Source organism: Zonotrichia albicollis, chromosome 4, assembly GCF_047830755.1.
Source record: "Zonotrichia albicollis isolate bZonAlb1 chromosome 4, bZonAlb1.hap1, whole genome shotgun sequence".
Lineage (NCBI taxonomy): Eukaryota > Metazoa > Chordata > Aves > Passeriformes > Passerellidae > Zonotrichia > Zonotrichia albicollis.
The window spans coordinates 26,407,686-26,432,132 of record NC_133822.1 but is presented as its reverse complement, the minus strand read 5'-3'; the positions used below and the strand labels follow the sequence as shown (position 1 = coordinate 26,432,132).

The following is a 24,447-nucleotide window of genomic DNA, read 5'->3' as shown; positions in this document are numbered from 1 at the left end:
TTTTAAATTAGTTTATGAGCCCCTCAACAGTTATTCTGAATGGCTGCTGCTACCTGATGAGAAGTAGTGGTTCATAACTGCAGATGACCAACAAATTTCAAAATAACTTTCTAACCCTTCATCTGTTTTCTCCAGAGTATTCACTTTTAGGTTACACAATTTCTGTTTTCAATGTGGCAGTTAGACTGCTCCCATTTTGTTCAGACATTGCTGTTGGCCAGTCAAAGCCATTTTCCTGTAGAGAAGCTTTCAGCTCCAAAGGTTCCAACCTGAGCATGAGCTTAGAGAAAGGTCAATGCATATGAGAGGAAGAGGCCTTTGTTTTCCAGTGCCTCTCCCTTCCTTTGGGCCCCACAGATAAAGTTTTGCTAAGAGGCTGGTGGACATTTCTCCTGAGTTTATGTCCTTGAGACAGTCCTGCATGAGCCAGCTTGGAAATTAAAGTAGGACAACTGCAGCAGTTCAGCTCTGATGCTGAGCTTGATGTGAACAGGACTTCTTACCTTGGGAACAGCACCACATTGATTAGGACTGTTAATTGTGAGACAGAACTATGCTTGTGTGGCTCTCTGCTGGACTGTGAGCCCACAGCAAGGCAGGCAGACTGCAGAGGGTGATAAACCCATCTGGCTTTGCTGCTTAATTCACCTGTGTACCCTTCCAGGCAGGGCTGTTTCCAGTGTTCCCAAGGAAGGGTCCTGGCAGGTGTAGGAGGGCAGCTGCTGCTCTGGAATGCATTGACTCGGAGCATTAAAGGCTTTAATCTCTTCCATCCCTGTTACAACAGAAATCTCTTCAAATTTCTCCTCCTGTGGCTCTGCAGCCCAGTTTTATCTCTTTGATCTCTCCCCACATACTTACTGTGGCCTAAAAAGTCTGCTTACTCATTTTTGTGAAGGAGAAAATCACCTTTGACCACAGGGTGGGAAAACTTGAGTGAGCTCTGTATTCTCGCTTGCTTAGGTCTAATTCAAAGACCTTCAGCATTAAAAGTTTTGCTATTCTGTGTGATTAACATTCTGTCATTTTTTTCGATGGAAAATACAGAGTAAGTATTCAGTGTGTTTAGTTATGTACTTGCATAAAGCTCAGCGTGGAGAGAAACAAACAGCACTTCCTCACATGGGCAAGATACCTCTTTTTCCCTCTCTACAGATGTAGTTCTGACTGAAGCCCAGCATTTTCTTACTAGTAGAGTAAACGCCAAAGAAAGAATACTTTAATAGTTTAATTTTTATTGAAGGAACCAAATTTGATCAGTGGTCAGTCATAGAAGTGTTCCATCTTCCTTTCCTGCTACAGTTTTCAGTGAGTTACAACAGTAAGCACAACTGCAATTCTTCAATTCTTCATGTTTTGGCTTTATTTTGTGGCTTGTTTTTTTGTTTTTTATTTATTGTTCTTAATTTTCACATTTTCATTTCATTTCATGAAATCTTACGGTTGTAGAGAAAGAGGGGCATGGTGCCTTTTCTCTCTTTCACTGGGTAACTGCAAACAAGATCTTCAAACTGTCCTAATTTCCAGGCTCAGTTTTATGAGTGAAAGCTTTCAAAACTAGGGCTCATTAAAAGTCAGTGTAGCTGAGGCCTTTTAAAACTCTTTGAAATTCTTAGACTCTCTTTAAATTGCAATACTGAAATGCTGTTTAAAAGTGAAACTTTGACTCTTTAATTAGCCTGAAGCTTAATCTGTTTGCAGGCCTAAAAATGTGTCCTTCTGTAGCTACACTGTACTTTCCAATCATGGGATCTGAGCATGGGCACAAGAAATTTTGCCACTATATTATCAAATTTTTATTTGAAAAAGACTGAAGGCTGCACTGTTTTCTTGGATGAGAGATTGCATCTGAAAACTTGTCATGATCCAATTCCGGTTATTTTTAGTAGAACTGCAAAAGCATTGTTGAAAAATACCCTGTACTATCTAGAGAAATAAAGGATTTGTTCTTCTGCCTTAGAGGCTTTCTTTCTGTCCTTCTTTGGAGAAGAACTCAGCTTGTTAAACTTTGAGGCTAATGGAAATGAGCTTCTGGAGGCATGCCCTGATGCTGCAGAAAGCAATGGCTAATTTCATCTTCAAAGCAAAGGGCATTGACTGTAAATGCAAAGCATCCTCCCTTTGATACCAGCAAAACTTCATCCAGTATTTTTCCCTTATCTAGGAAACTTGAGCCAAGAGGCAGGAGCTACACTACATGATTTATTCCAGGGGGTGATGGTTCTGTGCATGTCTCCACCTCCAGAGTCTCCTCTGTATTTAAGTTTTCCAAAAAACAGAGCAAGGTCTGGCGGTTTGAGTAACAAAACTGTGGAGGGTGTGTGGGATCTGCCTTCTGAACCAGAAATGGATGGAAAGGGAAGGATGGAGTGGTTTCTGTCTCTCCACAAGGCACACTGGAGATGATAATTATTTCTCAGAGCCATAAGGTAGTGCAGGGTGTTTTCATACACCATTCTTGAAGATCCAGAGAATTGCCAGCAGCAGGTGTTATGAAATTTGGGGCATACCAACAGATGCAAAATATGAATCCTCCACTTCCAGCCACAGCTCATTCCCAGCACAGTGGAAATGAAAAAATGGGTGGAAGAAAGGAGGGAAGGGAGGAAGGAAGGATCACTGGACTATTAATGCTTCCACAGTTCTTATCTCCTCCATTCCCTATCAGTGCCAGACTGTACTTGATATGTGTCCTGAGCTGAGTGCTGCTAAACAGGGAAGTTGTACATTTGATGATTTGGCATTTTATGAGGCCAAAGCTACATTGAAGCAGCACAACAGCACCACACTGATCAGAATATTTTCATGGATTTTAAGCCTGTGGAAGCTTAATGAATATGGTCACTGGATAAACAGATTCATGATGAGGTTTTCTGATAGAAAAGCTTAGGAATTTAGTGTCAATTGCCCTATCTCGTTTCATTTGCCATATAATCTTTTTTATTTTCTGGGAATTTTTGCAAACTAACCAATCTAGACTTGGTTTTCTCTCTTTTTTTTTTTTTTTTTTTTTTTTTTTTTTTTTTTTTTTAAGAGAAGGCAATTAAATTCTACTTCTCTTTTTTTTTGAAATGAACAGAAGTATTGTGAATAGACTGCCCTTACCTTCCCTTGAAAAAGATCACCATCATGATGGGCACTGTCTGTAGATATCAGTATTAATTAATAGGACCAGGCTCTTTTCTCAGTCCTGGCAATGTGCAAAAGACTATTGGTTTTAAGAATGTTACTGGATACTCCCTACTATACTGTTTGTGATACTCCATCACAGGACTAGGCCCAGCACAGATTCTTGTGAAGATTCAAATGTGATTCTTCAAAGATGCATCTTGCATGAGGGCTTTTAGCAACTGTTGTTTGAGGTGTGATAGGAAACCTCTGCAAACTGATGGTGGTCTCCAGTTAAGAGAAAACACTCTTCCTGCAGTTAACAGTCCTTCACTTTTGCTGCCTCTATTCTATTTCCTTTCCAGAAAAATGGGAAAAAACCAACAGTTCCCTTAGCTTCCCTTGGATGTGGTTTTCATCCTTTCTCCCAGATTGATTTTTGACTTGGAGCCAAAAGCTACACAGGGAGTAAATGATTCAGTGGTCATCTGAACCCAGGATTCTCCTGCCTTTCAGTACCACTCCAACCACTAGACCACAACAGCATCTTATGCTGCCTCAGAAGAGAGTCATCATTGTGGGAAAGGGAGGAAAATTCCCAGCAGAACTCCCTTGGACTTCTGACCTTCGATAAAAATGAGGAAACAGCACTTCTGATTTTCAAGAGATTACCATTATCATTATGTTTCCCTTAAAGAAGACATGTCAAGCTTTCACAAATTAAACCCAAACAACCTCTGTGTAGATTTTTTTAAAAAGTTTCTTATTTGTTTTGCTAATAACTCCTTGATATATTCAGACAGATCCCACATTAACATAATGTTTATTTTTCGTTACTAGCCTTATGCATTTTTGAATGTATTTTGGTATAAAAATAAAATTATAGAATGATAGTGGTCATATCACTCTATTCATTATAGACAATGGGCCAAAATCTCCATCAAATTGTATTACAGCACATGGACTGTTAGCAAATGGTGGTAACTGAAGTTTGAGTCAGTTGACCCTCAGCTTTTGCCTCACAGTGAGTACCTGAATGTGAGTTATGCTTAACTTCTGGTAAATCTCAGCCATAAACTACAGATATATTTGGGAAAGGAATGCATTTATCACACTCCTTTCAAAGAAAGTCCTCTTCTCTGACGGGTTTTGATATGGGTTGTGATTTTCAGATCCAAAAAGAACTTGCTTAAAAGCTAACAGGGGGTTTAGCAGAGGTTTAAAATGCTTTTTTGAATTCTATATTTTTGTGATGATCTGTATGTTTGTTCTGTCTCTAAGAGACTACCTGTGTAGTTTATGCTTACCTTGTTATGATTACCTTGTTTAAACAACTTACAGAACTAATAACTATATGAGGAAAGAAGGAAATATTTTTCTCCCTATACATTCCTTCTATTTCAGCATGTAAAATTTGAGAAAGCGTATGCATAAATGAGTTTCCACAACTTACTCTACAGTACTCTGTTGCTCTGTGTAGGTCTCAGGCAAAGAAATGAGCAAGGAAAGGCTTTGTTTGCAGTCTGTTTCATATTCTTGTACAGAAGACTGAAAATATAAATGATGCACAGGTTGATTTAAGCCAGAACCTGTCCACAACTGTGGGCCACTCTATGGCCCACACTCTGCAAGCACGAACACAGGAGTTTATCATGGTGTACAAAGATAATCTCACTAGAAGTCATGGAAGGCAGAGACTGCTGGGATGAGTCTAAGCACATGTTTAAGGGTTTTCAGGATCAAACATAAATGCTAACTGCATAGGCAATCTTCAGTACCACTTACTTTGGTTAAGAGTTTGTCATTTTTCTGTAACGTCTCCTGTGTGTGGCCATTGTTCTATGTGACAACGAAGAAATACAAAATATTAGTGAGTGCAAAGCTGCCAGATCACAAATACCAAAGGTTCAGAGCTTGCATTGGGAATGCAGTGCAACAGATTGTTGGAGATATTGCACAGACAGTCTTGGCTCACCAAAGAAACAGCAACACACAGGTCAATTTATGTCCCCTTGGGTTTTGTTATGAGAAATGCAAATACTTATTTTTCAAATCTTCTACTTTCTTTATATTCTCACAGAGCTATTGAAGCATAGTGTTTGTGCTTATAGTGAGCACTAGAAGTTATAGCATAATGTATTTAAAAATAGCACTTAAATAATGAATGCAGCTAAATATAAATAATATTATAAAAATATAAACAATACTAATGTCATATAAACACAGCCTTCTAATGTACTTGTATTTGACAAGGCCCAAAGTAATTTTCAAAATACAATTGTGTTATTCTCTATGGATTGTTCAGTGTGCTCCTTCCTTTTCTCTTTATTATATTAATTTTGTCTTTAGCCAAAGGGAATGCTGGCACTCTTGGTAATCAACATTTCTCTCATTTCTGTAGTAGCCAGACCCTCCAGAAGAGATGAGACTCGCATTTTGTGGTAACGACAATGCCTCAGCCTACAACATCAGCGCTGGTGTCCTCAGGAATGTCTGCTTTGTGGATGCCCTCAACTTGGTCCCTCATGTCTTCCTGCTGTTTATCACCTTCCCAATTTTGTTCATTGGTGAGTTATTCCATGGAGCTCTGCCATCCCACATTCAAGCATGTGTTTGTACTCAGTCATGTTTGCATGGGCTCGGTGGAACTATTGGATGCTTTGTATTTATGAATTCTGAAAAAAGAAGAGGAAGAATGGCTTCACCCAGAGGATGTGAGGCCAACCTGCTGAAATGTGGGAATTCTAGATATAAATCTGAACTAATCAGCATGAAGAGATGTATGAGAACCAGAAAGACCAGGTCCAAATTTGCTGTGAAACTTCTCTCTGCAGAAGTTTTCTTCAGATTTGAAATTGGTAACTTGCAACCTTTGTTTTTATTAGATATTAGAAGACTTAGGGCAGTGGGTCTGAATTTCCTTGAAGTTACATGAATTACGGAGAATATCCAAAATGTTCACATTGGATCTAATGCTAGGACAGGTGTAGGAAATATATAATAAAGAACAATTGCTTCTTTGCTAACATTTGTAAACAAAAGTAGAGCAGTAGAGATTTTTTCCCCAACAGAAATAAAAAATAAGAAATGATAAATTTCTCTTGAGGAATGTAGGATAGTGGAGGGGCTCAACTCACATCGTCTTGTAAAAAAACCCATCTAAGCTGGTACTCTAATGATAGCTTTTTCTACAGTTGTCTTTTTATCCCAGTTAATTTGCAGTGGTGAAATAAATACAATTTAATACTTTTCCACAGAGGTCAAACAGTGGCATTCTAATTGATCATAGGAGATTACGAGACTTGAATAACCATCAAAAGTATTAGTGAAAATAAATATTCTCCTGACAACTGCATGAGAAATGCCATGTCAGCTCTTCCATGTTACTTTCCTGGTATTGCATGTGTAGAAGCACAGTAATACATTTCTTCCTCAAGGAAGATTTGAATTTGAGACTGTATTTGGACATGACACTTAGGGGCTTTCATCATGCTAGAAGACTCCAAAGCAGTTGAATAAAATGCTACTGGAACCTGTGGGCTAAGACACTCCGTGCCTAACTGTGATCTGATCCAGGGACTAAAACTAATTAAATAATTAAGCAAGAGAATAAGAAACAAATTCTAACAAATTATAAAGACTAGAAAGAAACCCCAGGGTTATGGAAACTCTCTCCAACAGTGCTGGATTTTTTACCTCAGTGCTGGCTCTTCCTTTGAGGTGAGATGCAGGTCCTGCTTGAACCACAGGGCTTTGTGCAGTAGTACTTGATGAAAGTACAATGCAAGGTCTGAGGGCAAAGATAATATTTTAGAACACTCTAACATTAAGTGCTGCTTCAATTTTTTTAGAGTATTAGCCATTTCATTTTGAAATAGTATTGCAGCCACTGAACATTCCTTCTATTTCATAATAATATTAGGAAACAATATAGTATTTTAAATTGTGTGCTATTTATGTAAGTATGTAATTCTTTGTTTTCTATTTTTATGCTAATTATCAGGACAAATTGTTGAACAGAGCATTAAAAGCCAACTGGAGTCCATGGTATAGACTGACTCCAAACCAGAAATTTGGTGATAAGCTGTGTTTGTGCAGACGTGTGGGCAAAGAAAAAATAAAAAGCCTCTTGAGAGAGACAAAGACAGGAGCAAGGTCAAAGAAAACCACATTAGATTAGGAAAGTCTTAGAGAACTACAGAAAATGCTTGAGATAGCGATGGAGAAGAGAGAATAATTTGTTCTTGAAGAATTTTGTGTCTTAACCAAGGATGAAATGGTGAAATGCTGACAGTTTCCAAGAATGAATACACTTAGGTTTTGGTTTATGTGTTCCTGAGTCACCTGGTGAGCCTCCAAGCACAATTAGGCACTGCATCCTAGCATAGCAAAAGCACATCCTGGGTTTTAAATGAATTAGTTTTGTTTCCTTTTGTTTGGTTTCTTTACTTCCCCAAAATGTGCTGTTGTTGGGATTCCCGACAGGCTTTGGGAAGCCTGTCAGGGAATTCCGGGTTTTGCTTTACAGCAAGAGGGATTTTTGGGCCCACTGAGTCAGGGCAGCCCCGTACCTGTGCGGGAAGCGACGGAGGCCGAGGCTCGCCAGACTGGAGGCCAGCCTGGGGTCAGGCCTCATCCCCTCCCACAGATCCTCTGTGCCCCTCCTCTTGCTGGGTTGCTGGCCACAGAGAGGATCTTGCCTGGAAAGGGCAGGTGACATCTGAGGTTATGACAGGGAAATAGGCTTGAAGTTGAATCTGTTGGTTAATTTGAGTTCAGGAGCTGTGTTGGGAGCTCTGAGGGGCCTGGGCTGTACCTGAGGGAGAGAAGCTGTGAAATCACTGTTTAGCCTCCACTCAGACTGTACTCCCAACCAGGCCTGAAACAGATAATGAATGTTGCTTGTTTCAAGTAAATGCATCTCTTTGAGGCCACATTTGAGGATGCAATTTTTATATCAGTTGGAAATTTTTTCCGCTCTTTCTGTGACTGTGAAAGACATGAGGATGCCATCATCATCAGCTCTGTCAGTCTCTGTTGCCTGAGGGTGCCACTTGGGGTGGTTTCTTTTGTTGTTGTTTTTCTATCATTTTTCTTGGCCAAGAAGGACTTTTCTTTGATTGTAATTTGGAAAAAATGTTGTCTCATTGTCTTCAGGGTTTTATTTAAATTATGGGGCAATTGAGACAGTCCTGGGTCATCTTTTTAGTAACAACAGCCCTGTAGCCTGTAGGGGGTTTGTATCGATTGCATGTAAGTGTGGCCCAGAAAACTGATAAGCAGATCAGTAACTGACTTTCTCTTTCCTTGCTATCATTTCCCAGGCTGGGGAAGCCAGAGCTCCAAAGTGCAGATTCACCACAACACCTGGCTGCACTTCCCTGGGCACAACCTGCGGTGGATCCTGACGTTCACCCTGCTGTTCGTGCACGTGTGTGAAATAGCAGAGGGGATTGTTTCCGACACGTAAGTGGCAGAGTTTGGTGGATAACCATGCTAATTGCATTTGTTAATGTACAATGTTAATGTCTGATGAGCTGGCTAGTAAGGCATGCGGAGGTTTTACCCCAGAAAGTTCATAGAATCCTTTCATGAACTGTCCAGGTTTTAATGGGATGAAGGCAAAGCTGTTGTTAACATTTATTCTTCTCTCAAGCTATTATAGCAAGAAAATATTGGTCAAAGTTAAGCACTCATGAGGACAAAAATATTTTTGTCTCTAGAAATTAATTTTTGTCCTCTTCAATAGATTAGCAGAACACTTATGGTTTCACACAATTGTGAAAAAAAGGCATTAAATTCACTAATTTATGTTGTTTTTATTTTCAGACAAATGAAATCTCGCCACCTGCATCTCTTTCTACCAGCTATAATGGGATTTGTGGCTGCCACTGTATCCATAGTCTATTACCATAATATTGAAACATCCAACTTTCCAAAGTTACTGCTGGGTAAGTCTACCTTTGATATTTATGTGCTCTTACAAATCCCAGTATTTTAGCCAAACTCAGCTTGTGTAGGTCGAGGAGGATGGTGGAATGTGTGAGAATATTAAAACAGAGAGGAATAACTCTCTGCTCTTGCAGATATGGTAGTATCATAGGAGTTATTGCACCTTTCATAAGGTACAATCTGAAAACTACTTCTAAAATTATTCCAAAAGAGAAAGCCTTGCATGCTGTATCATTTCTATCATGAGATTTTAGGTACTTTTAACACGGGTGATAATTTTGAGGAAAAACTTGTCTGAATTCCAAAGGGCTGTTTCAAAACTTTGAATAATGATCTGACCACAAACTCCTGTGCAGATGCTGCTCTTTCTCAACATTTTTGGCAGCTGATTCCAATATTATCCCATCTGCTCTCTCAGTCAGGAGATGGTCAGACCAGATGTGACAGAATAATATTCCATACAAGTACGTTGTACAAATTGCCTGTAACTCAACCACCTGAACAAGGCCCTGACAGATACCAGCCAGGATGCAGGCTAACACTAAATTCCATAAGCCCTTTTCCCAAATGAGCACATTTCTGTATTCTCACTTGGGATGCACCCTGCTTTTTCTAAGAGGCAAAATGACTTTTGTCAAATTGTGTGCCTTTTCCTTTACTATAAGAACAAAGTTCCCCCTCAGATTAAGTCCTCTTCAGTGGAGTTTTGTACCTGTGTGAAGATCTGCCATTGTGGATCTGTTTGAACGATTGTGACCCAGGAAAGAAAACAGTGGCTGGTAACAGAGAGGATCACTGTGCCTGCACCATATCAAGCCATGGAAGCTAAAATGATGTAGTTATACTTATTTATTAATTTATTTTTAAATTGTGCACATGCACCTATTTTACAGCCCTGTTCCTTTACTGGATAATGGCCTTTGTCACCAAAACCATCAAGCTTGTCAGATACTGCCAGGACGGGGTGCCTTTTTCTCAGCTGCGTTTCTGCATCACTGGAATCATGGTCATCCTCTATGGGCTGCTGATGGCTGTGGAGATCAATGTCATCCGGGTCAGGGTATGTGCCTTCTTCCTCAGGATCTACAAAAATATCAGTGGCATCATGGGGGTGAAGATGACTCCTTAGTCCCAGGAACTCTGGCTAGTGTCAAGTTTAGGCCCAAGTTTAGCTTAGCCATAAAGGTTTGGTTAATTCTGTGGATATCAGTGGTGATTTAAATCTCTTTAAAATGTATGTCCTTGATGTGTCCCCTGGGCTTGGTGTGTGTGCGTGCCTGTGTGCATCTATCTACACAAAGTGCACACGTATTTGTGTAGATAGATGCATATTTGTGTACTTGAGGAGGGTATAGGTGGATGCAATCTGTAAAATATGTGCTGTGTTAGTGCTAACGAACTGCTTATGTAGTGAATCTTTAGGTTAGCATAAGTTCTTACCCATGATAATTTAAAATAAAATTAATTCCAAATATTTAATTTTTACTGTTTTTCAGCTTGAGATAGGTGGTACTGATAGGGTTCAGAACAGTATCCACATCCAATGTTGCTAAATTGTTTGCCAGTTATCTGTCAAAATGGAAATGCTCCTACTTACACACAAATTCCACATACCTTTAAAAGCAAATTTGAGACTGTGGTTGTCTTACACATAGTTTTTACTAAAAAATTACAATCATTAAGATAATTTCTGAGCCTGTGTTTGTCTGTTTTCTCCTTTGCAGAGGTATGTGTTTTTCATGAACCCTCAGAAAGTAAAGCCTCCAGAGGATCTGCAGGATCTGGGGGTGAGGTTCCTGCAGCCATTTGTGAATTTGCTCTCAAAGGCAACTTATTGGTGGATGAACACTCTCATTATTTCTGCTCACAAGAAACCTGTGGACCTGAAGGCCATTGGGAAGCTGCCAATTGCAATGAGAGCACTGACAAATTATGTCTGTCTCAAAGAAGCCTATGAGGAACAAAAGGTAAGAACAGGTGTCCATGTCACTGTTCAGCCTTAGAAAGCCAAAGTGTCACTTTGAATTTCTTCTGCTTTCATCAAATCCTCATTTTAGGAATTTTTAACTTAGGACTGTTTGTTCCAAGGTGAAACATTGGCATAGGAAGTTCCAATCCAATAGTTACTGTTTGGTTTTAAGTGAATTTATAGCAGGAGAGAGTTGCCAAACTGAGTGCAACTGGAAACTAAAACCACAACAGACTGATCACTTGCTAGATTTCAACAGTGAAAGATTTGTTTAAATCTTAGCTACTTTTGAAACTGTAAGACATTCTGTCCATAGTTTCAGCTGGAAACACTCATTTTCACCTTTTTTTTTTTTCCAGACAGAAAAATTGCCAAAACCACACATCAAGAATAGCCAAAACACTGGTGTCTTAGCAGTGATTTAGTCACCAGTCCCAAACACAGAACCATACAGGCTGTGATGAAGGAAATTAACTCCATCCCAGCAAGACCCAGCACAGAAAGCATGGTTGGGAAAACTCACTGGGTAGGGCAGGATTTTCCAGGGAAAGTTCTGGATGCATTTAGGCAGCTCTTTGCTCCCAGCAGCTAATGGAGCTTCAGGCTCCTTTCTGTGCCTTCTGAGATCAAACAATTATCAGTACAATTGTTTATAGGTTGATATAGGTTAATTGATATAGGTTGCTTCTTTTTCCTTCTGCAGTTGAGGATTACAGAGACCAGAGATCAATATCCTGCTGCTTTAGGCAGAAAGCTACTGAGTTTTTGGAGCTGAGCTTTACACAGCAACCTAGGAGAGGTGCATCCCTTAGACCAGTTTCTTAAGGTGCCTAAACCCCTTAAAGAGGCAAAAGAGAGATGTGAACCTACGTGGCCCAAGGACCTGAGTCTGTGCCATTCTTGACAGGCACGACAGCTGGGTGCCAGCATTTGTCTGTAGCTCCTTCACATCTGCAGGTACTGTCTGTGCCTGCACAAAAATGCAGTTCAGATGCCAAAAGGCAAGGTAAATGTGCATTTCTCTTGTGCACGAGCACAAACTTTCAGTGTGTAGCTTCCCTCAGTGCATATCATGCACATATAGATGCATAAATGTTACATATGCAGTCACACTTACATTTCTGATGCTGCCTTACATCAGGTATTTTGTGTTCTGTAGTTGTTTAAAGCCTTGAGATTACCACAGCCTCTAGCACATTTATGCTACTATTCAAAAACAGGCTGCAACCCTGAAGTAAACTGGTATTTTGTAGATAAAGTTAAAGTAAACCAAATGGCTAAAGCAAATCCACGGAGCCAGGCAGTGGGACTCACTGCAGTTCAGTCCTGTGGAGAAATGCATTGGCTTGTGCCTGGGTGGGCCAGAAAACAGCCACAGAATAAGGAAAATTCTTCAGACTGGAGTGTGGTCTGCAGTCTGGAGGAGGTGATATGCCACTGCCTCTGCTCCAAGTGTGTATTTTACACTAATCTCCTGCTGGTGAGCAGAGCTCCACAGCCTCCTCTGGATTAAGTGGGGTTACCTCAGCCTGTGCCTGCAGATCTCAGCTGTGCTCCATAGCCCTGCAGGGAGAAAACTCCCGTTCCTTCCCAAACCTTTCTTCTCACACCTTAATGATAGATGCTGAACATGACCTTGAATATTTTGTATTGTGAAGTGCCTTTGAGATAGCTCACATGACATTGTCTTGCTATCTCTTCTGCATGTTATGAAAATGGATATAATAGTATCAATTCTCACATAATTCCATTTACATCCCTTGCCCCCCCTTCAAAAAAAAACCAAAGAAGTGAACCTCCAGAAAAGCTTGGCTTTTGTTTCAGTTTCTATTGAAGCAGGCTAAATGTTTCACACCACACATCAGTACATCATATATCACATGTCCAAAAATAGATTTAGCACATTGATATTACATTTGGTTTACCCCACTAGCCTGAATGTTGTATAATTTGTCCTGATGGGCAATTGAAAACTTTTCTTTTGGGCACTTAATAGAAAAATCAATTTTTAAAGTCAAGGACCATTAGTTTCCTATGTCTGCTATTCATGTGCCACAATGGCTCTTGGCTCTTAGGGCCAAGAAGAGGAGGAATGAAATTGTGTTAACTATCAATCACAGGGACAGGGCATTGCCCTTCAGCACCAGGCTTATACTGCCAGCTCCAGAATGATGGCAACAGTCAGATTTCCATATTTACTAAGGCAAACCTTACAGGTGACTTGATTTATCACAAAGCACTGTCTCACTGCCCTTTATTCCAACTGTGGAGTACCCAAGGTAGAGAAAATTACAGGAATTTGAAAGGAAGTTGACAAAGACAAGGAAAACCAAATCAAGTGGCACAGCTGAGAACAGCATCCCAGACTGGTTAATTAATACCACAACATTCTATGCAAGCCCATAACATTCAAAGACCATTCTGGAGAAGGAATTATTAGAGAAAGGTCTTTCTTCCCTCTTCCTGTTACATGCTTCAGCTAATACAAAGTCCTGATTTAAAAAAAAAAAAAGAAGAAAAGCCAGTGTTTTGCAATAAATTGGATAATTTAATAACATTTTTTCCAATGAAAAGGAAACAGATTTGATGTAGTGATGGCCAATGTGTAAATTGCAGTAACAGTGAAAATGGCAATTAAATTGTTAGAGAAATAAGGATCAACCATTGCTATTTAACAAATTTACTATTAATTGAATGCCGAAAACAATGTAACATTTTTTTCCCCAAAAGATGGCAAACATTTAGCTAATAAATTAGCTTAGCTGCTCTCAAGCTGTTAAAGTTATTAATCATTTTTTGAAGATGGTGATTAATCCTTTTAGGGTACTCAAGCTCAAAACCCATTAGGCCTTTTAGATTCAGAGCCTTTTGTCTGGGCAACTCACATGAGGCCCTTGTGCTCTTTCCCTCCTCAGAGGAAGCAGTTTCCTTCTCACCCCTTTCTGAAATGGTAGCTCTAATTTGACCCCATGGTGCTTATTTCTCCTTCCTAAGCTCCTTGGCACTCGCCTGGCCCAGTCTCTGGCAGCCACCTGATACACCTGCCCATTTTTGGCACCATGCATATAATCCATCTCACTGTGGAAATGGCATAAAAGGGAAAAACTGAGAAAAGAGGGGGAAAAAAAGACATGAGGCATCCAGGCAGGGTACAGGCACATTTGCTTTTTCTTTGGTGAACTTGTTGGGGCAGGGGGTGGTTGTTGCTTGGCTGTGCTTAAAATGTCTCTGTGAATGCTCAAGAGAGCTTGGCTTGGCTTGCAGCTTGCAGGCATCTGTGCTACTTGAGAAATGACAGATGCTTGTGTAAAGTGTCAAAAGCTGCTGCCTGAAGTGCAAGGAAGCATGCTGCAGAGCACGGCTCTGGTCAGTAAAACTCTTCCTTTGTTAAATTGAAAGGACCTTGGGGATATCAGAACTCTTCTGCTTACACAAAGCCACATCTGCTGGTTGGTGTTTTAGCCAAGAGCTGTGATTCTGTGTAAATTCACAGATCTGAAGGCTAGAAAGCACCCTTGGTTGATTTAATCTTCCCTCCCATCCTGGTCTGCTGCTTTCATTTTTTCAGCACAGTTATCATTGGTTGAAGTGTGTCATCATGGAATGCATACAAGAGATGGAAAAAATTCCAGATAAATTAAATGAAACGATATTCTTGTAATTGTCATATATTTTTCCTGCAATCAGAAGCCTTTACAGCTTGTGAAACCAGGATTACCCACGTGAGCAAAAGGCTGAGAGGCCAGACCTTTCCCTGAGAACACATGTGACAAAGGACAATGACTGCCTGCCAGGATGATAATCCTTGCTTGCATTCCTGTGTTCACAGGTTGAGGAAAGTGGTGGGATATAGAGGTGAGAAACCACAGTTACCTAGGGGAGACAGAATTGGAATTTGCTGTGAAGAATGTTAGAAATCTGTCGATAATTGCAGCAAGTTTGCTGCCTCACCTGGTCTAAACCACCTTTCAGGAACCTTTTGGGCATTCAGACAGGAATGATGCCATATAAAGCCTGGGAGGTTTCTCTTATTTCACTGGGTACCTGTTTCTGTTTCCAGAAAAAGGTGGAGGACCACCCCAACCGGAGTCCCTCCATTTGGTTGGCCATGTACAGCGCTTTTGGACGGCCAATCCTGCTCAGCAGCACCTTCCGCTACCTGGCCGACCTGCTGGGCTTTGCTGGGCCACTCTGCATTTCTGGCATTGTCCAGGGCTTCCAGAATACAACCAATAATACAAACACCACAGAAAAGGTAACCTGACAATGTGGATTGAAAGACTGTGGTAGTAGTTTTAGAGCCATATCAGGTATTTAAGACAGCTGGCTGCATGCTTTTATAGGTCTGTAGTCATCACTGTGTTATTTCATTGTTTCTCTCAAGCAAATTGAATATTTCTGTTATGAGAGACAGTCAAGTTATAAACCTGAGCAATGAGAGACTTGGGTAGGAAGGGAACACAGGTCCTGGAGCCTCCCTCCAGCTCCCCAGCTGTCTGCCTTGATGGAGTCATCCCAGCAGTTCTGGGAAGAAGCAACAATTTTTTTCTGCTCCTCTTCAACTGCGCCTGTTTGTTTCAGGCAGGACACACACTGGTGGAAGCTCAGTGATGCATCCAGCCTGGGAATTTTGCTTAATTCCTGTCCATTTGTCAGTTTATGTTTTACCGTCAGTTTTGAGTTCTCTCAAATCTGTTTTTATACTGGGGGGCTGACAGTAGCCAGTCCCTGTTTGTGGATGATTGTATTGATTGCTGCTGTGATGAATTGTGTTGGCACATATTGAGAAATTGAAAAGTGTCCACTTTACTCAATTGTGTGTTCCTGATACTAGAGATGCACAAGAGATGCCAGTTCAATGATCATTTCAAGTTTCACTGAGACTGAACTTTCAGGGATCACATCTAAATGCTGAGCAGAGCAAATGTTCTGATACAGAACATTTTTTATCCCAAGAAAAAGATTTTATGAGTAACTAATGAAAAGATACAGGTAAAATTATTTTACTGACAGCAGAGAAGACAAAGACGTTTTCCTGCATTTGTCTTGTGACAGAGAAACATCTCCATACAGTTTTTGGAGTGTTTTATCTCTGAATCAGCAGATAGGTGTATAATGGAATAGCATTTTCCTCCCCAGATAAAGTATTTGACTATCATCACTATCCACATATCTTTTTCTTGGCTGCTCACTCTTGACAATAATTTTCTTGACTGATGGTCTCAGTTTGGCTTGAGACTTTCCTGCACTGAAGGAGAGTTTAATTGTACAGCTTATTTAATAAAGCCTTTTATCATCCTTGAATCTGCACATGCAGGATTTGAGCCACAGAGTTATGAGGCACATTTTTGTGCCTTCAAAAATGTTGGGGTTTTTTGCATGGTGAACAAACAAAGCATTTAAGCTTGAAAATAATTTCTGGATCTCAGATTTAGGAATCTGTACCTTGTCTGTTTCCTTTATCTTTTGTCCTCTTCAGTGTAGTGGCATCAGTTGTCGCTTTTTAAAGTTTTAATGAGCATTGGCTAAAGGGAAGATTGAAATAATTGGAGATCTTGAAAGCACTTGGCTTGCTGACAGTCACTGTTTCTCTTGGATACATTTCAGAATGAATGTGCCTTTAATTTATGGATTTTGATAAACTTTCTCTTGGTTGTTTTTGCTATTAAACATTTCTCCTTTAAATTCTCTCTAGTTCTAATTAATGTGAATACATTTAATTTTATCCTTATTCTGCATTAATTCCTGAGAACTCTATATACATTAAAAAAAGATATATCCAAGCGTTATTTTCTTAATGATATGCCTACTATGAAAACAAGGGGAAGTTAGATGCAGCAGAGTATGAAAAGAGAGGTTTTCGAATATTTTTGTCTCACCATCTATGCACTTAAGCAACCCTTTTTTCAAGGATTCTTGGGCAGATTGCTTTCTTTCTTATATTGCCCATACTTTGCATCTGAGAATCAGGCTGAATATTTCAGTGGAACAGGCTTCTTCCTTCTCTTTTTTATTTTTTCTTTTTTTTTCCCCCCTGTAAGAATTCCAGTACATCCTGCTTCCAGCTGGGTCGGAAATACCAAAGGAACAGTCTTCCTTGGAGTATTTTGGTACATTTGTTTCCTTTTCTGCCTGAAACAGAGCAGAAGAGTGAACACAAAAGCTAGAAAATGAAAACAAAGGGCTTTAAACAAAATTTTTTTCTCTTCCACATTGAGGCATTTAAATTTCGTTTTATGTGGAATACTGGCATGTATAATCTAAAGTTATTCAGAACTTATGGCTATCATAGACTATACTTGTGGAAGGAATTGTTTCCATAATATGCAAATGCAACATGAATAACTAATCCCATATAATAAAAAATATTTTCTTGTGGCTTCTCTGTGGGACAGGTAGAATGAGCTTTATTTTCTACTGAGTAGCATTTCTATTCTACAAATCACCACAATTTGATGGGGAAACTAAAGACAAGGCAGACATGGTGATCTTGTTGTTCTGTTCCTGCTAAAACGAAATCATTTTAGAACTGCTAAAACATCTCAATCTTCAGTCTTTGGAACAGGAGCAGAGTTTTAAATTTGTATCCAAATGATTTTGATGTAGAGGTCAGTGAGAAATCTGATTTCCATAACTTTCCCATAACACCAGCAATATGTTTTATTCTAATGCAATGATTAAATTTGCTTGTTTCCAGCTTCTCACATAGGAGGGAATATACAATCCCTCCTATGGCACGTGCGTAATTTTTTCCTTTCTTTTCAGGTGAAGGATCCATCAAACTCCTACCTTTCATCAGAGGAATTCCTCAGGAATGTTTATGTCTTGGCAGTCCTTCTCTTCCTGGCTCTTATCCTGCAGAGGACATTCCTGCAGGCCTCCTACTATGTGACTACAGAGACTGGCATCAACCTCCGGGGTGCCTTACTGGTGAGCAGAGATCTGCCAGGAGATTCACTAGTAACAGCTCCAGCTTTGTCCTTTCATTTGTCTCATTCTTCATCTGAAGACTGAGCTTGAAATGATGGTTTCAGAGGAGATATGTGCTGTATTTTTATACAGAAAACTGGACAAAGTAGTGCTGGGCAAACTGCTGGCACCAATTCCTTTTGCTAAAAACTAATCCCACCACTCTAACCTATGAAAACAAAGATGTGTTGTCATATCTTTGTCTGCAAAGATATGAAAACACATCTTTGCAGACAATGGGAGATAGATGAAGATCAGCAGTGTCATTTTGGCTCTGCATCTGCTTTGTTCATTTGCTTATGAGTTTGCTTCTGCTGACTGTGGACAGAGCCATCTGCAGACTGTGCTTGTTTTATGGGAACGCTGTGCGTGCGCCGGCAGTGGCGACTCTGGATATTTATGCCCTTTAGCACAGAGCCCTGCGGGATGGGATGGGAGTGATTCATCTGCAGGGCTGTGTCTGTAACCCCAGCATCCCTTAACCCTCTGTGAGAGCCTTGTTTATGGACTGGAGCCAGCAGAGCCCAGCACGTGGGGGAGTGTAACAGGGCTCTGCACAGACCAAGCTCCACAGGCAGCAGTACCAATCCAGGAGCCGGAACTGATGTTTTGCCAGATGTAACTAACCATGGGAATATCGTCTCAGCATGGAAGCTTTTTTTTTGTTCTTGCTCTGATTAATGAAGCTGCTTCAAACATTTTCTGCCTTCTCCCAGGATAGATGGTACAGACTTGGGGATGAAAGAGCTCCTGGTTATTTCCTTTTTGTGACTCCCACTTATCAAAACTGGGACTCTTAGGAGTATATGATTCACCAGGCATTTCTGATTAATTCTACAGGATATACTTTATTAATGAAGAAAATTGGTCCAAAAGGACAAAATATTTTAAAAACTTCCTTAGACCTGCAGCATTTGATGTTTGATCATAACTGCAAACTGGGCTCACAATATTTGCCTTTAAAATTCAGTAGGTGTAAGCCCTGATTAATTTGAGACCCTGTTAAACTCCTACAAAATTTATGGAATGGAATGGCCAGGTAATGGAGAGGAACCCAAAGGAATATATATCCACTCTGATCAAACTTCAGAGCATGAATTTACTTGTCTTATCAGAAATAAGGATCTTTTTGACAGACAGTGTCACAGGAAAGCAAGCTCACCAAATGCTTATTAAAAAGGTTCTTTGGCCAATTTCTAAATTTTGATGTTTTGTTGTCATTTTTTGTTCTATTTTAGGTCTGCGTTAAGCAACAAACCTTTTAAGAGGAACTGGAGTTTTTTAAAGTCAGTTCTCTCTCTTGTGCTTTCTCTCACTCTGTCTCCATCTCTCTTTGTCTCAGGTGAGAGACTGGGAGAAGGGCTGTCCTAGGTAAAGGCTGATGATGCAGTTTGGAACACCCCACTGCCACTGTTCTTTCATAATTACATCATTTTAGTAACTTCCTTTTCCCCCCTTTCTTACAGGCAATGATATATAATAAGATCCTGAGGCTTTCTACATCCAACTTGTCCATGGGAGAGATGACACTGGGACAAATCAATAACTTGGTTGCCATAGAAACCAACCAATTAATGTGGTTCTTGTTCCTGTGCCCCAATCTGTGGGCAATGCCTGTTCAGGTACAGCATCCAAGTTAGGGTCTGATTTCAGAGATACTCCAGCCTGGCTGAGGAGAGTACATGTCTGGGACACTGCTACAGAATCCAGAGGGGAACCTGCACTTCCCACTGAGATTAGCAAGCAGAAAGTTGCCCCAAGGGCTGGAAAGGTCTCTTTCCAAGGCCAGTGAAGAGAGAGGATTTTTTTAGCAGGATTTCCATGTCTGTGACTTGAAGAATGAGAACCTGCAATCCTTTTTCCTGCTCATATTTCTTCCACTGCTGACACAAATCCATTGCTTTTATTTTGCCACCTGGCATCAACCCTGAGCATTGCTTCTGCAGTGTCCACTTGTAACTGGGTTTTGTGGCAGGACCAACAGCAATTGAATCCTGCTCCACGACTGACATGAACACTGACAATGCTCAGAGGAGCCCTCATCTAAGCAACTTAGTCACTGAACACACCTGCTTCTTAACAAGGCTGGGAAAGAAATGGAGGCTGATCTGTGGGAAGGAAAGGTTGAGATTATTTAGCTCAAAAGAAATTTTCAAGAATGCCAATGACTTAATGACCTGAGTTGTGCTGATTTTCCCTGAAGCTTGGGCTCCTGTTGCCTCTTCAGAGTTTTAGCTCAGGGTGTGTTTGGCATGGTCCTTATCTGATGGTGATCCCACTGACATTAAAGAATTTTTTAAAGGGGTAGAACCAACTCTTATATTAGATCTGTTTTGCTGAATTTCCTGAAGCTGCACCAGTAATCTATTTTATTAGTCAGTAATTACTACTACTAATGGGTTGGGTAGGGTTTAGAGTGTCATGAAATAGTTTATGAAAAAAGGCAAAAAAGGCTACATGGAAACAGAAATTAGAAATAATATATATGGTTTCATTTCACTGTTTCACATCCTGTGAAGTGGATGGAAGTGTTGTTATCAATGCCTTGAAAGTTATTTAAATGAACAGGTGATCTGATTGCTGTGGCTAGGCATGGTAATTTGCAGTGCAGGACCCTGAAAAGCTAAATGTTGCTTTAAAAATGTTAAACACCATCGATTCTTACTTCTGATGTTGTAAAATAAGAAGAGAGATTTAAAGACAGACTTGTTTAAGAGATAAAAGTATGAGATATGCAACTAATTCTGTATGCCCTCTTATCACTGAGGACATCACTCTATCCCAAAGTGGAGCTTTTAATAGAAATATTTATATAGCAGAGCTTGAATTAACTCAGGAACCAGAATCACAGGAGTCACATCATAGCCATTCCCAGGTAGCCTTCTGTAGGAAGTGTTCCCAAGCTCTTTGCAGGGCTAAGGCAGCATTTTCCTCCAGGGCTGCACGGTATTGATGCCCAAGCTCAGATTGTGTCAGCCCCAGCACAGCTGCTTCGTGCTTCAGTGCCTGTCTGTGATGTCCCTCTGCCTGCAGTTGCACAGGGACAGTACAGCACAATGCAACTGTGATCCATGACAGCCCTAAGACCTCTGAATGCTTCCAGAGTGAGGTAAGGAGCTCTAGTGTAAACAGGACTTGAGGCCAGGAGCTCTGTAAAATGCCTCGGGGCAAGCACCATCATTTTAGTGCTTCTTTAGTTTTGTGGAAACCCAGTCTGGAATTAGAACTACCAGGCACTAACACAAACTATTTAGATAATGTCAAAAAGAAAGGCTTCTGGGTTTATTTCCCACACTTTCCAAATGTGACCTCCTGAAGTATGGGCTCAGCTGATTCCTATGAACCATTTCAGTGTTTATTACAAGAACAAACATTTTTCTCTTGGTGTGGTTCTGGCATATTGAAATCTACTTTTTTTTCTTTTTTTTTTTTCTGTGTTGCTTTTCTCTTCACAGATAATAATGGGTGTGATCCTCCTCTATAACCTGCTGGGAGTGAGTGCCTTGGTTGGGGCTGCTGTCATCGTGCTCTTAGCTCCCATCCAATACTTCATAGCCACCAAGCTGGCTGAGGCTCAGAAGAGCACTCTTGTAAGTGAAATATTTCAGTGATATTTGTGATCCAGAAATGAGAACAGGGTTTCTGGGTTCTGTTCTTCTAGTTAGTGAAAACCACTGTGTGCATTTGGGCAGGCCATCCCTCAGTTGCACTGTCCCTCCCTGTCTGTTTTTTTGTGGCTCAGTGTCTTCCTTCCTCACAATTTGTCAGAAGAGAATCTCAAAAAAGTATCTGGGCCTTGACCTGCCTTCTCTGCAAAGACTATTTTAATGCAACTAGCACCATTTTGTCTGAATTCCACTCCATGAAAGGGTGTTATTCCCATATGCAGATGTTGTATTTCATGGGATGTTAGCAAACAGTGCAAAAAACGGATAAATTATAGCAGAAAAGTGTTAAAGAATGTGCACAACCTCCCTCTGTAAAGTCTAGAGACATTTTACTCTCTGTCTAAGCTTTGGTATTTTCTAAAAATCAGTTGGCACTGCTGGATTATTATGTATTCATGTAAATCTATCCAAATTCTTCAGTGCTGTAAGTTTATTTTTCTGTCTCATTTAGTTCACCAGTTAGAAATGTTTTCTGCTCTTTTGTCTAATTTTTAACTTTCTTGCTGTGACCCTTGAACTTTTTAAATAAGCCTTTGATGTTTAAATTGCCAAATATTTAGAGATCCCTTTTATCTTAATATTCAACAGGCAAATTATTGATGCATGGATCTAAATGCCAGCACACTTCAATCCTGTTGAGTTGTGCCCATTTTTGTAACCTGTAAAAATTGTACAGAGGACTTATCTTTGCATAGTTTTGGAAATAATCTCACTTTCCTACTGCTCTATTCTGACTTCCTCGGACTCATAACAACATCTTTTGGATTATGATTTTACCAAAACTTACTATTACTGTTTTCTGATGAGGGGAATTTAGCTAAATACATTGATAAATATCTCACTTATTTTTACAACTAGATCCCAGAATAATTCTTGCATGAGCAAATACACCCAGTTAGGTTTCTGTCTATGGTTATGGACACCATTTCCCATAGTGGTTGTAAATATTTTAATATCTCCAAAGAAAATGAAATTTTATATTCTTCCTCTTAGTATGGCACCAGTACAAAATCACAAATGAACAAAATTATTTTTAAATGAATCTAACAACAGAAGTGAGGGGAAAAGAGGGCTGTCAATAAGACTACAAACAGTTATAATTTTTTTCCCTGGTTTTCTCTTGAACTGAAGGACTATTCTACTGAGAGATTAAAGAAAACCAATGAGATTCTCAAAGGCATTAAGCTATTAAAGCTTTATGCCTGGGAGCACATATTTTGTAAAAGTGTGGAAGGAACGAGAATGAAAGAGCTCACCAGTCTCAAAACCTTTGCACTTCATACATCTCTTTCCAGTAAGTAACTGTGTTTTTAGTGCTTGGAAAATTATCCTGTTTTTCATGTCAACATTCCTCCCACTTCAGTTAAAGAGAGATACAGCTCTGCCTGTGACATTTTTGTCTGTGTGCAATGTCATTAAAATAAAAACGCATGATAAATACATGGCACAGAAATTTATCAGGATAAAATACATATTGTTGGGGTTTTTTGGCAGTAAGTTTTCTCTTACTATCATTGTGACATTACAGTTAGGAGTTGCTTTATAGTAAGGAGGCTCCAGGTAATTTTGGCAGCTCTGACAGCAGCAAAGATAAGTTATATTTTCTTCATATAAATTGTGTTTTCTGCAATGTAGAAGGGTTGTGTAATGTTTTAGTTGTGTTTCATATTAATTGTGCACATAATGTTATTTATCCCAGCTTAGTAGAGTGGACAAATGAGAGAATTCTATGGCTTCTTTGTTGGTGTGTTTAAGATCTCTGATCTATCAGGGAAGGAAATTTCTTCCTGCAGACTAATTTTCATTTGGGAGTCTTAATTACTTGAATTGGAAATAACTGCATTGTTTTAGTGTCATACAGTTACTGTAAAATTGTTTTTTCTTATTTCCTATAATCTGATGCTTATTTTATTTCTCTTTCCCAGTTTTTATGAATGCAGCCATACCAATAGCAGCTGTTCTTGCAGTAAGATATGATTTTTTTTCGGTTTTCCTTATTGAAAAAGGAGAGGAAAGTGGGGAGAGGGAGTGTAAAAAGGAAGAAATAGCACCATTGTTATTGTAGGACCTATTCTTCTAAAAACCAGCAGATGAATTAAGGTGCCTCTGCTAACTGTAGGAGAACATGACACTGGAAGTTTTCATTCCCAGAAGGTGGATTGGTAAAACCAAAGAGAAAAATAATTTTTTAGTATAAGAAAGAAAAATCATTACATCAAGAAAGAAAGAAAGAAAGAAAGAAAGAAAGAAAGAAAGAAAGAAAGAAAGAAAGAAAGAAAGAAAGAAAGAAAGAAAGAAAGAAAGAAAGAAAGAAAGAAAGAAAGAAAGAAAGAAAGAAAGAAAGACCATTGCAACTTGAAAGAGAACCCATTTTGAAAAGCTCTTTTGGAAAGGGAATGTCTTTTCTTTTTCTTTAGCAGCAAAATTAATTCCTGTTTCAAAATGCATTATGAGGCACCATTAAAGTTTTCAAGAAAGGGTACTCTGCAGTTTAAAGAGGAATAAATTTTGCTTGTCCTCCAGGTTTAAGTCTCAGCCTCATGCACTAGAGGAACTCTGCCATGCTGGTCAGTAATGAGCTCTCATAGACCAAATTTTGAGGGCAGAGTATGCTGAGTATGTACAAGAATTGGAACACTTATGACCAGAATTCTGCATCTGTGAAAAAACCCCTAAGATTTGTTAGATTCTTAATGGGGTTTTTTTTCTGAGTTGTGTGTTTCCTATAAACCCTAACGTCAATTTCAAAGCTGTGATCAAATGCCAGATTTTACAATGAAA

General features: G+C 39.6%; 1 protein-coding gene across 9 annotated transcripts in view; it reads left to right on the top strand.

Moving 5' to 3' along the window:
- ABCC9 (ATP binding cassette subfamily C member 9) overlaps positions 1 to 24,447 on the top strand; it is a 72,737-nt gene that overhangs the window by 5,147 nt on the left and 43,143 nt on the right. For all 9 annotated transcript variants that reach the window (XM_074539211.1, XM_026796808.2, XM_074539209.1 and 6 more), the window contains 11 exons: positions 5,510 to 5,675; positions 8,433 to 8,574; positions 8,938 to 9,059; positions 9,954 to 10,120; positions 10,785 to 11,027; positions 15,090 to 15,284; positions 17,795 to 17,959; positions 19,465 to 19,620; positions 21,454 to 21,588; positions 22,798 to 22,960; positions 23,592 to 23,632. In XM_074539211.1, coding sequence (XP_074395312.1) covers positions 5,531 to 5,675; positions 8,433 to 8,574; positions 8,938 to 9,059; positions 9,954 to 10,120; positions 10,785 to 11,027; positions 15,090 to 15,284; positions 17,795 to 17,959; positions 19,465 to 19,620; positions 21,454 to 21,588; positions 22,798 to 22,960; positions 23,592 to 23,632 — 1,674 coding nt within the window. In that variant the 5' untranslated portion in view covers positions 5,510 to 5,530. The remainder of the gene's footprint in view (positions 1 to 5,509; positions 5,676 to 8,432; positions 8,575 to 8,937; positions 9,060 to 9,953; positions 10,121 to 10,784; positions 11,028 to 15,089; positions 15,285 to 17,794; positions 17,960 to 19,464; positions 19,621 to 21,453; positions 21,589 to 22,797; positions 22,961 to 23,591; positions 23,633 to 24,447) is intronic.